This window comes from Pteronotus mesoamericanus, unplaced genomic scaffold (assembly GCF_021234165.1).
Source record: "Pteronotus mesoamericanus isolate MK-2021 breed Mesoamerican mustached bat unplaced genomic scaffold, CSHL_Meso_final scaffold_651, whole genome shotgun sequence".
NCBI lineage: Eukaryota > Metazoa > Chordata > Mammalia > Chiroptera > Mormoopidae > Pteronotus > Pteronotus mesoamericanus.
This window is the reverse complement of record NW_026555325.1, coordinates 32,504,129-32,516,889: the sequence shown is the minus strand read 5'-3', so window position 1 is coordinate 32,516,889 and position 12,761 is coordinate 32,504,129. Positions and strand designations below refer to the sequence as shown.

Genomic DNA, 12,761 nt, shown 5'->3' with positions numbered 1-12,761 from the left:
AAACTATAAAATTCTTTTCTAGTTTAATGGGTTTTCTCCTTTTCTAGTGACTTCAAGTATCAATGACTCCACCCAACAAGTTCAATGACTATATTGAAAAAATGTTACCTCAAATTCTTTATGTAAACATGTTAATCAGTAAATATATATACATAAATAAATACACTTACTTAGTCAATTTTGAAATAAAGTTTTCAGAAATTAAAAATAAGTCACAAGGGTGATGCTACCAAATTATCAGTTTCTTAGCCAGAAGCAAAATAAATCACCATAACTTCAAATTTGTAGTTAGATAAAATTCTCCATCCCAGAACTATATTCTGGAAAAGAAATAATACACACACACACACACACACACACACACACACACACACACACATCAAATGATAAAGAGGACTTATTAAGGACTCAAAGCTATTATCTGGCCCACCAGATAATTACTGCAACTTCATCTTGCAGTAATAAATAATGTATACTATAGAGGGACAAATCTAAAAAGAGAAAGTTACTATTAGTGAAAAAGGAGGAATGTTAATAGGAAAAAAAGGGAATGGTAGCCTTATTTGATGGCTACCATATTTCAACCCAATTAGTTGGGAAAAATCAAAGAATACAGTAACTGCACAATAAGGCACTGCCACTATATTTCCAGATTCCAACAAATTACCCCTACGAACAAATGAAAGCATGCATTCAGGAAGATGAAAAGAAAGAAAGAAAAAAAGCTAAACAACTCATTGCCTTTCAGAAAAGACTCAATTTTAGAATTCATTTTTAAAAGATGGGTTAAGAGTCTAATCAGCTTTGAAAATAACATAAGCTATTAATAATTAGCTTTTCCCAAATATTTGAGAAATGGTTTGCTTAATAAGAGTGATTCAATCAGACCACCTCACTACACAGTTCTGTATATGAAATAGCCTAAAACAAACTTTTAAATGGTACAAAATAAAGATTTAATATTAACATGTGAGTATGTAAATGAATTTAAACTTCTTAGAAGTTAAGGGAAAAGATACTTATTTCCTTCTTTGACAAACAACAGAGATATATGAAGTAAACTGAAAAACAAATCTACACCATGGCATACACTAATCATATGAATATTAATAACGAAAGGCTGTGACTCTAATTCTCTAGGGGAAAAAAAAATGAAAAACACCCTTCCAGGGATATAAAATTAACATTGTTGCCTTCTGGCCTGTAAAGAAACAAGTAGAGTATTCTCTAAACCCACAAAGGACCTGGGAATGCACCTAGATTTAGTATTAGAATTAAATTTAAGTCAACCACTGAGAATTACAGAAATGTCTCAGAGACGAAGGATGGGGCAAAGCCCAATTATTTATGAAAAGAAAGTCTTTGGTAAGAAGGGGCTTTTCCAGAAAGAAGAACCAAGAAAGGTGGACTGTCAAGGGAAGTAAATGCAGGGAATGGAAGTGTTGGCAGAAGACAGTGATATGGAAGGAGTGAGCTTCTGCGATAACCTGAGGTTGGAAGGTCTCTAAGAGACTCAGTGTTCAAACACAGCCCCTGTTACAATTTCGCCCCCTTGTGGACACAAGTGCTCCTAGCCTGGAATATTAATATTTAAATAACTTATTCGTACCTCACTTACTCTTTTTTGTCATGAAAGTTATTGATTTAAACCTTAAATCTCTGAAAACTATTAATTTATCCATTTTCTATGGCCTCTTCTGATAATGAAGTTTGTCCTCTACTAATATCCCCTAAATGTTTCCTTTCCTTTATTCTCTTCAATATAATTTAGAGCATCAGATAAATTTTTTAAAAAGAAATCCGTAAAAATAAAATTTTATAGAATTAAAATACTATAAGTAAATATTAAAATTAGACTAAAATCACTTGAAAAAATGACTTGGTCCATGGAAAGCATTCTATCTAAAAATCATATTTAAAATATTCAAAAGTTGCAAGAAGAAGGGAAAAAAATGAAGCCATACTATTTTGATTAGCAAACTGCTTTTGTTTCTTAATAAAAGAAAATCCAGATAATAAATCACATTAATCTACTAACTAACCAACTGGTAAAGACTCAGGCTACACAGTAATTGACAATATGTTTTCATCTCTTTACGAGATGGTTAAAACAGTAGTTACACATACAAATAGATTCGCTTTATTTTTTCAGTCATCAATATGTAAGAACTACACATTTGATACACTAAGATTGCATTTACTTATTTTTAGAGAGACAGGGGAGGAGGGAGCAAAACATCAGTGTGTGAGAGATACATGGATCTGCTGCTTCTTGCAAGACCCCAAATGGGGACCTGGCCCTCCTTGTAGGCATGTGCCCTGACTGGGAATTGAACCGGTGACCTTTTGGTTTGCAGGCCGGTGCTCAATCCACTGAATGACACCAGCCAGGGCTGATGTACTATGTCTTGCACACGGTGTCTAAAATTAACTTTCTTAAGACTTGCCACTTAAATTTAGTTAAAAAAAAAAAAAAAATCAAGCCGTAGTGGAAATTTCCACTATGCATTTTCCTAAATTTTAACAGTAAGATTTTGTTGCTGCTTTTAAAGCAGAATGGCTTTTATTTGAACTTATCAGCTATAAAGACATATGATCTATAGCAACTGAACAAACAATGAAGTGTCTAGCCTGTGCTGGGCACCAGGGATAATAAGGTAATATGTTATCCCTCCTCTCAAGGACCTCTGTCAAAAAGCAGCCAAATGACCAGGTAACTAAGGATCTACCAGTGAAGAGGAGCCAAGAGGTTTTCTTAGCTATATCATTTTTTAAAAAAAGCAAATTATTTTTGGTAGAATAAAATAAAAAGAAGTCCACATTAATAATAGATTGATGGTTTTTAATTCTTCTTGAGTATTCGAGCAGTGTTCTTATATTTTATAATAAAAATATTTAATAAATTTATTCTGTATTGAAAAAAAAACAGGTATCCATCTTGGGTCATGATAAAAAATGTATGTTTTACTGCAAGTTGCTGTCAAAAAAGTTTGACAGCCACTGCCTACGTGTATATCCCGTATTTTTCAGGTCCAGTTTTAAATAAATAATGGAAAGATTTTTAGGTATTGGTCAAAGAACAAAAGGTGGAAAACCACACAACTCATAAAATGAAGCTAGTATAACCATTACAATAAAACCAGACAAAATATAGTAAAAGGAAAAAAAAAGTCTTATAAGCATAGATGAAGAATTTCTAAATAAAATACTAACAAATGAATCTAGCAATATATAAGAAAAATAGTATCTCATAACTAAGTTGGGTTTATTCCAGAATATAAGTATGCTTTTATATTAGAAAATATACCAATATAGTTCATATTAATACATTTAAAGGAAAAAAGCATATTTTCCTCTCAAAATATGAAGAGACCTATGAGGTTATGTAAATATTTTGGTAGCTTTAAAGAGTGTCCACAAATTCTATGTGAATGTGGGCTGGACTTAGTGACTGTCTTCCAATGGACAGAATGCAGCAGCAACGATGCTTTGGGACTTCAAAGGGTAAGTCACAAACAGGATTGTTTCTGCCTGCTCTTACTTTCTTAGATTCACTCTAAGAGGCTCACTCTGAGAGAACCCAGCTGACATGCTGCAAGGATACTCACGCAGTGCTGTGGAGTGGTCCACAGGGAGAGGAACTAAGCCTCCCACTAACAACCAATACCAACTTGCCAACCATCTTGAAAGCAAATCCTCTGGCCCCAGACAAGACCTCAGATGGCAATAACTCTACCATCTTGACTTCAGCCCAATGAGAGACACTGAGCCAGAACCACTCAGCTAAGCAACCATTACATTACTGACTGGCAGTGACTGTGAGAGACAATAAATGTTTAATATTTAAAAGGAAAAAAAAAACTGATATAAGAAGAAATAGAAAACTCAAATAGACTATAACCATAAAAAACTGGAAATGTGTAAAAAAACAAAACCAAAAACAACCCTGTTGTCTACCACCCCCTGGGGAAAAAGTAAAAAATCCCAGGCAGCTTTACAGTTCAGTTTATCCAGTTTCTAAGGAACAGGAGATACCTATATTTTATAAGTGGTTCTACTGTACAAAATAGTAAAAGGGAAAGCTGTCCAATTCATTTTAAGCCATAACCAGAATGGCCACTGAACATGGACAATATAAGAATCTTACAGGCAAATTTCACTTATGAGTATAAACACAAAAATCCTAAATAAAATATTAGCTAATCTATTTTTAAAACACACACACACGCACAACACCCCTCCTTGTCTGCCACCCTGAGGTGACTATTAGTAATTAAAGTGAAGAAAGTTAAGCATGTCTCCTGCTTTTCTAACAGAAAATATAGTTAGAGTAACCAAATAGCCCTATTTACTGAGGGATATCTCCCCTTTATAGTAGAATGAGACATACAGTACAATGCCATGTATGTATATAAAACACATACATACTTAGATATAGGAAACACTGAAATATGTAAACACATGTAGGACAGATCAAAAAAGATGTATGTTACAAATGCAAAAGTACTTAATGCAAGACTGGGATGAAGAATAAAACTGGAGATGGGGTATAAGGGAAAAACACACATAAACAGACATATACACACAACTAAGGAACAATCTTTCAAGAATTGATGATTGGAGGTGGGCCATAAATTAAGAACTATGAACAAGTGAATTCAGTGAAACCGATGTCCTAAAAAAATAAAAAAATAAAAAAAAACAGAAAAGGAAAAAAATCCTACAGGGGACAAACAAAAGCCAATGGCTCAGAAAAAAATAATTATTCAAAAACTATACAATTAACAAGCAACTTGGTATTTTTTAAACAAGATAATCGTGTTCTGATTCATTTACTTTTAAAATTGCAATATGCAACATAAGCTTATTAAATAAAGATGAAAACATTAATGTATTTCGATCTTCACAACCTACCAATAAGGAAAAGGCAAATACGGTGAAAGAAGCAACAATGAAGCAGACTATGAGAGCAACCAGCTTTTCATCTTCATAATCTTTTAGTTCTATCAGCTCTAAGGACAGTTTTGTTTTATTTTCAAAACAGATATACAGCAGTTGCTATCTCTGGTGTTCATTCCCTGGACTAAATGAAATTAGTCCACAACTAACCCTGAAATTTTAGGTCCCTAAGGGACAACAGCCATGTCAAACTAAAATACTATGTAGAAGCACCAAGCTCAAAATTAATTTAAGCAAGCATTTAATGCTTTCTATATGTAACTACATTGTCCTCAGTACCTCTATTATTTCAGCTTTTTCGTCTAATACTATCATAATGAGTCTAGAAAAAGAACAAGACTAAGTCAGATCACTGCCAAAATAATGTACCAATATTATTTCCCTTATTAGCATTGAGAGCAAAAGGCTATAAGCTTCTCCTCCCACTCCTGTACCTTTGAATACTAATTGATTACACCTCTAACCTACAGAAAGGAATATAAAGTTAAAATCAAGAATCACAGTCATCTTTGAGCTTAATATAGTATGGCACAGGAAATCTGCTCAACGAATGTTTGATGAAGTAAATTACTGATTTAATTAAGAAGTCCATTGGTGGTTTGTATATGTTAATAAAATTAAACTTTCAGTTCTTTCGAACAAAATAACCACATATTTGGAAAAAGACAATTCCAAATAAATTATAAGATCAGTAATTTTTAAGATACATGAATAAGAAAAATAGGCAAAATATATTGTCAACTCATTCATCTCAGGTATATATGAGCTGGATAGCATATCTGTCTCTTATAAATGGATATATTCTTATCCTTACCAATGGGGGATTCTGGAGTTAGCCCCATGCTTTGAAGCAACGCTTCAGCTTCTCTTCTTTTTTTTTCAAGATCTGATTCTTCTTGCACAAGAGCAACTGCTTCCTTCTTCTGATCAGTCTAAATTTTTTAAGTTAAAAACTTAAGTTTACATATGATATACAACATTTTTTGTAAAAAAATGTATTTTGAATACATACCATACTCATTAAATGAAAATCATTCTCAATAGTTCTAGCAAGTAATCTCCAAATGATATGTACTAAATTTATCCATTTTTATATGTAATCAAAGAGCTCCCACAAAAATTTTCCTAATAGGTAAATTCTAAAAGTACAGTCAACTTCTAATTATCTACAGCATTAAATTGCTATACACAGTTAGGAATTGTGAAAATCTCCCCCAGTGGCACAAAAGCTTAGATGGAAGTTTCACAACACTATGAAAAAAAAAGATGGAATTATTTTTTTAAAAAACTTTTTATTTACTTTTAGAGAATGGGCAAAGGAGAGAAAAGAGGGAGAGAAACATCGATGTGCCAGAGAAACATCAACTGGTTGCCTCTCGCACGCCCTCAACCCAGGACCTGGCCTGCAACCCAGGCATGTTCCCTGACCTGTAATCAAACAACGTCCAATCTATTAAGTCACATCAGTCAGGGCAAGATGGAATTATTAGAAAGATAAATTTTAACTAAATGGACAATTTAATTTGTTGAAAAAAGTATGAGTACCTCAAACTTCTATATGACGTTCTCATTGTATTTATGCAACTTCATTAAGAATGCTTTTAAGAAATGCATCTGGAGAAAAGCTTTTTTAAAAAAATTTAAGCTAAGGTATTATTTGTATGATAAAAATGTGGTTGGATTTGGTAAAATTCATTTCTGGATAGTTCAAAACCACTTTTTAATTAAATTCTTGCCAGATTTTATTTTAGAGATTTATAGTTTTAGCAAAATTTTCCAGTTAAACTAGGTAAGTTTCAAGCTCTGGCTGGTGTCGCTTGGTGCATTGAATGCTGGACTGCAAACCAAAAGGTTGCTGGTTCGATTCCCAGTTGGGGCACATGCCTGGGCTGCAGGCCAGGTCCCTAGTAGGGTGCTAGAGAGGCAACCACACATTGATATTTCTCTCCCTCTCTTTCTCCCTGCCTTCCCCTCTCCAAAAATAAATACATTAATTAAAAATCTTAAAAAAAAATTAACTAGGTAACCTTCAATACTTTCAGTTCATCCAAAACATCTCAAGTGAAATGTAATCCTTCAGAAGTTCTATATATACAGTAGTGCCCCCTTATCTGCTGTTTCATTTTCCATGGTTTCAGTTACCCATGGTTAATCTTCGTCTGAAAATATTAAATGGAAAATTCTAGAAATGAATAATTTATAAGTTTTAAATTGCATGCCATTCTGAGTAGCATGATGAAATCTTTCTCTGTTGCACTCTGTCCAGCCTGGAATGTGCATCATCTTTGTCCAGCATATATGCTAACCACCTTTACGTCACTTAGTAACCGTTTCAGTTATCAGATGAACTATCATGTGCCTGTGTTTAAGGAACCCTTACTTTATTTAATAATGTCTCAAAGTGCAAGAATAGTGATGTTGGCAATTGGGATATGCCAAAGAGAAGCCATAAAGTGCATCCTTTAAGTGAAAAGGTAAAAATTCTCACTTAATAAAGAAAAATGATACGCTGAGTTTGCTAAGATCTACAGTAAGAATGAATATTCTATCTATGAAATTATAAAGAAGGAAAAATAAATCTAAGCTAGTTTGCTGAGAGAACACAGTCACATAACTTTTATTACAGTGTATTATTATAATCCATGTGCTGCATAACATTTCAATCAACAATAGACTGGATAAACAACAGCGGTCTCCTAAGTTGAAAAATACCTACCTCCTAGTGATGTCATAGTGCAATGTATTAAGCAGGTGTTTGTGGTGATACTGGTGTAAACAAAACTACTGTGCTATCAGTCTTATAAAAAAAGTATTGCACATATAATTACGTATAGGACATAATACTTGATAATAATAAATGACTATGTTACTGGTTTATATATTTACTATAGTGTATTTATCACTATTTTAGAGTGTACTATTTGTACTTACAAAAAAATTAGTTTACTGCAAAACAGCATGTGTATTATGCCTGCAGCAGCCTCATACAACTCTTGTTTACCATGTGTTTACATGTATGTACCATGCTGATTTAACATCATTTTGTTTTAAATGCTAACATGTCTCACAGGCTTGTGGCCTAGGAGCAACAGGCTGTACCACACAGCCGAGGTGGGTAGAAGGCTATACCATCTGGGTATGTGTAAGCACCTATGATAGTTGCACAAGGATGAAGTCACCTATGACAAATTTCTCAGAACATATTCATGTCATGAATTGGTGCCTGGCTGTATTAGTTGTTCTTACTATGCCTAATTTATAAATTAAACGTTATCATAGGTACATATGTGTAGGAAAACGACAATATTTATAGGGTTCGGTACTATCTGGGGTTTCAGGTTTCCTTCACTGGGGATCTTGACCCTAACCCTTGCAGATAAGGAAAGACTACTGTATAACTCAAATGCCTATTTCAACAAGACAACTGTTACTCGTACAATTGTCTGCAGTGAATTTCGTTAGTCATACTATTCTGTACCATTTTAACTTAAAAAAATCCACCTGAAAATTTCATCAAAATAGCAAAACAGGCTGTATTAGCAAGTTGACACTTTATATAACAACATATTAGTAGACTCATTGTTTAATACTATTCTCTCGTAACGTTTTATAAACTTTTAGATATATAAATCATGTAATAGATATCCCTTAGAGGCCACTTATGGCCATCCTTAGAAATCAAAAACCAAATTTGCTCTCACCACTGAAGGGCTTAAAGCTATAGATACTTCTTTGTAATGGCTCTGCTAGTCTGATTCATTCTTTTACCATTAGCTTCTACAGAAGTAACTAACTTAGAGCTCCAACTCTCTTATAATAATATATCGCAGAAAGTTCAGAATACACTAGAAAAATTCTTCCATTACAAGCATTAACAGCATCATCACAAAGCCACATACAAATTGAATCTCTGGTTTCTCTACTACTAATTTTTGTTTTCTCCCTAAGAGATTCTTGTAAGATGTGGCTACTGTTTAGGTTATCACAAAGGAAAATTTGGTATTAATGTCACACTTAGAACAAATTCTCTTATACTGTCCATTAAAAACATCTGTGGTGAAAGTGTACAAACTAATCTAAAGAGCTTCTATAAGGATAAATGTACATTTCAATAGAGAAGCGAGTAAAATATCTCCAGCTAATGGTCGATATATATTTGCCATACATGATGAAATGGCAATGCCAAAAATCAGAAGATGTAAGTACCTGGTCCACCATTAGGGTATAGTAAACCCATTACTTAGTAAAAATATTTCAATGCCTAACTCATGATAAAGGAGATAAAAACAAATCTTTTAATTAAATAATTTCTTTGCCATTAATACTATCTTGACAAATTACTAGCAGTTCAAACTAGTAAAATATTATTAGCAGTTCTGGCTAGTAAGTCCAAAATCCAAACTAAGTTCTGATGTACTGTATGCTATGTTTTATGCCATGTCTTATGAACAAATGCCCCATACTTTATATAATAAACTACTGAGTTGGCCAAAAAGTCTGTTACATTTTTTTTCTGTATGATGGCTCTAGTAGTACTTAGTTGTCTTCAACTTCATTCAAATCAGTTTTGTTAGACTGTATCATGACAGCTGTCATATCGGCTTGCATTTAAAAAAAAAATCAAAAGTGGTAAATTTTTGTGCAGCCATTTTAATATTGAAGATAGAAGAAAATATGCAACATTTTCAGCATATTTTGCTTTATTATGTCAAGGAAGGTAAAAACAAAACTGAAATGCAAAATATGATTTGTGCGGCATATGGAGAAGGTGTTGTGATTGATCGAACTTGTCAAAGTGGTTTGTGAAAACCTTTTGGCCACATAACTCTTTGCTGTGAGGCTTTCTTACGCATTGGAAGATGTTTAGCAGTACCCCTGGCCTCTACCGACCAGAAGCCAATAGGAGGAGATAGCCGACATACTCAAAATATCCAAATCACTAAAGTTATTGGTGAAAATGAAAAATGTGCCTTTTATTTAAGAAAAAAATGTAACACACTTTTTGGCCAACCCAATAATTTTGTAAGTTCAATTTTTATATATCAAATTCTAGAAATGCATTAATTTACATGTAAAATTTTTTTAGTAAAAAAAAAAATCATATTTCAATTGATCAGTTTTGTCATTTTTGGTACTATCTGGGGTTTCAGGCATCCATTGGGTGTCCTGGATCCTTATTCCTCACACTCTCACAGATTAAGGAGAGACTACTGTTACTGTACACTTTAAATGCCTATATCGACTAGATACCTATTACTCATGCAACTGTCTGCAGTGCATTTTGTCATATCCTGTTTCTTTAAAGTAAGATTCACCTATAGTGCTCTATTTTACAGTCACGACTGCTGGATTTTTTCACTATTCTAAATGCTTTACATAAAGGTTAAGTAATTGAAATTAAATCCAATTACTTTATATTAAGTTTATTTTCTTAAACCATACATACTTCCTTTTTTTTCCTTTCTTCTTCTTTTCTCTTCTTTTCCTCTCTGATTTGGGCCAACCGCTGCTTCTTACGTTCCAACTCTGCCTTTAATTCACTTTTGTCCGACATGTTTGTGACCTTAAGAAGCATATAATCATATATAACCATCATTACATTACAGCACTCTTTTTAAAAAATGTCTTCAAGATTATAAACAAATATATATGTAAGAAACATTCAGAGTTTAATCTGAAAATGTAAGAAGGCCTAAGAAGCAACTGGGGGTAAATGTGTGTGTCATTACAGAGATTATTGATCTTTAAAAATGACAGAGAGCACTCTGTGAGCTGATGTGCATGTAGAAATAAAATGTATTAAGGAATCAAAATACAGGATGAGCTAATGCAAAGAGCAGAAGGAAAGTACCAAAAAAACAAAAAAATTCAGAGTTGAGCAAAGTATTTAGCACCTAGCTCTTCAACCTTCAAATGCCCAAATTTAACACAATTATCTCTGGCTCTTAAAACAGAGGACACGGGTTGGCATTAAGAACCTTAACTTAGGCTATACAATACAGATCAAATCTATTACGAGTTTTACATTCATTCCTAGAAACTTGATAAAAATGATGTGCAGCCAGACACAAAATTAATTTTAAGTTCTGAAGTGCAATGTAATAGTAATATTTTAACAAGCAACGCACAAAAATAATCATCACTTACTATCAAATATACTTACAGTAAGTTTATGTTTAATCAAAGCCCCTAAACAAAGTCTGACCAGTTTAACTACACACAGCTGATCGGCCCTGAGCCTCAATGACTAACAACGCACATGTTCACCTTTAAACTCGAAGGAAGAGCACGTCTCTGGAATTTTGTGCTACAATCTCCTCATTTGGGTACTTTCCAACACAAACGGTGAAGGAAAACGCTGTCAATGTAAGTAATATGACTTTTATTTATAAACTGGAGCAAGACGAAAAGGAGTCAGTCTCCCCTGGGGTCACCACCAAGAGGGCGCGGTTCAAGACAGTGCGTCCAGAGGAGGGGACCAGTGCGCACTGGACAAGCCTCCAGGGTCTTGGAGCCACCTCGCAAGGATCTAGAATGTAAGGAAGCAGACCCGTCGCCCCGGCCTCCCTGAGTCACCGCACCTGGCTCTCCCCGCCTCCCCTTCCCGGAGCCGGCCCAAGCGGCAATGTCAGCAGGAACTCCCAAGCCGCCCTTTGAGTCCCGCTGTGAGACACAGCAGACTGGCGGGCCTTGAAAGGACAGTCAACCCACCTGTCAGGTGGCGGGATGGGGAAGAATCCGCCCGCCTGCAACTTCCCAATAATGTCCCTCTCCTTCACCCACAGGACTAACTGTCGCCGCCACTAGCTCAGGGTCTACCCGAAACACACAAAGAGGGATGGGCGGTGGCTGCTACGGCAAGTGCTTAGGGACAAACGGCTACATCAGAACGAGGTCACTCTCAGAAAGAGGGTGGGGCCCTGTTGCGAGGAATTGTAGTCCCTCCGTGATTTACCTGTGTAAAGCAGAAGTCAAAAGAGGAGACAAAGAACCAGTCGGCCCAACTGCGCGATGTGTTTTCTCTTTGCCAAAAAACTAGAAGACTATTGCTAATACCCTCGGACTGGATAAGCAACCACCACCCTTCTCATACAGATAGACACGACCTGAGAGAACTACGTGCCCCAGTACCAAGGGAAACTAGCGCGGGACAAGCAATGCATTCTGGGAGTTGTGGTTCATAGTAGTCGCAAAGTATTCTGGGACATGTAGTGTTTCTTAGTTTTGGGTTCCCCTACTTTGAGGCCTATTTCTTCAAAACTCCCATTAGAAACTTTTAGCACTTCTGCTTAAAGTATTATGTCCTTTCATCAGTGCTCACAATGTTGTACATTGTATCTTAAGATCTTACACTCAACATTGGAGGAGTTTTAAGAAAGATTTTCCAGTGATGAATCTATACATGGCACTGAACATTTTGGTGTAGAACACTTCTTAGGGTGTACAAGGGCAGACCTCCCAAAAACCTGGCATTTATTTATAAAAAATTGTGTATTTATTCTCACATGTTTAAACTTCAGTCACCTTCAAAGTACTCTCCATTTGATGCAATGTGCCTATCAAGATGTTTTTTACACTGCTCAAAATAGTTTTTCCACTCATTGATTTTGATGCTTTTTAGCACTTCTGCCATTTTTTGTTTCACCTCTTCCACATAAGCAAAATGTTTCCCTTTGAGGAGACTCTTTTCAACCAGGGAAATAAAAAATAGTTGCTAAGAATGAGATTGGGTGAGATCGGGTGGTGCACAAGGGTCATGCCACTTTGAACACTCAGTGCAGGTATGGGCAGGTGTGCTCCCA

At 35.0% G+C, this 12,761-nt stretch overlaps 1 protein-coding gene across 6 annotated transcripts in view; it reads right to left on the bottom strand.

Moving 5' to 3' along the window:
• The window catches only part of DYNC1I2 (dynein cytoplasmic 1 intermediate chain 2), a 52,799-nt gene extending 40,699 nt beyond the window's left edge, over nucleotides 1-12,100 (bottom strand). For 4 of the 6 annotated variants that reach the window (XM_054562663.1, XM_054562667.1, XM_054562668.1 and 1 more), the window contains exons 1-3: nucleotides 11,671-11,816; nucleotides 10,406-10,522; nucleotides 5,774-5,891 (exon numbers count right to left, since the gene is read on the bottom strand). In XM_054562663.1, coding sequence (XP_054418638.1) covers nucleotides 5,774-5,891; nucleotides 10,406-10,513 — 226 coding nt within the window. In that variant the 5' untranslated portion in view covers nucleotides 10,514-10,522; nucleotides 11,671-11,816. Of the gene's footprint in view, nucleotides 1-5,773; nucleotides 5,892-10,405; nucleotides 10,523-11,226; nucleotides 11,309-11,670; nucleotides 11,817-11,914 lie in introns of those variants that run through there. The other 2 variants (XM_054562664.1, XM_054562665.1) reach the window with 2 other exon arrangements.
• Between the last annotated feature and the right edge of the window lie 661 nt (nucleotides 12,101-12,761).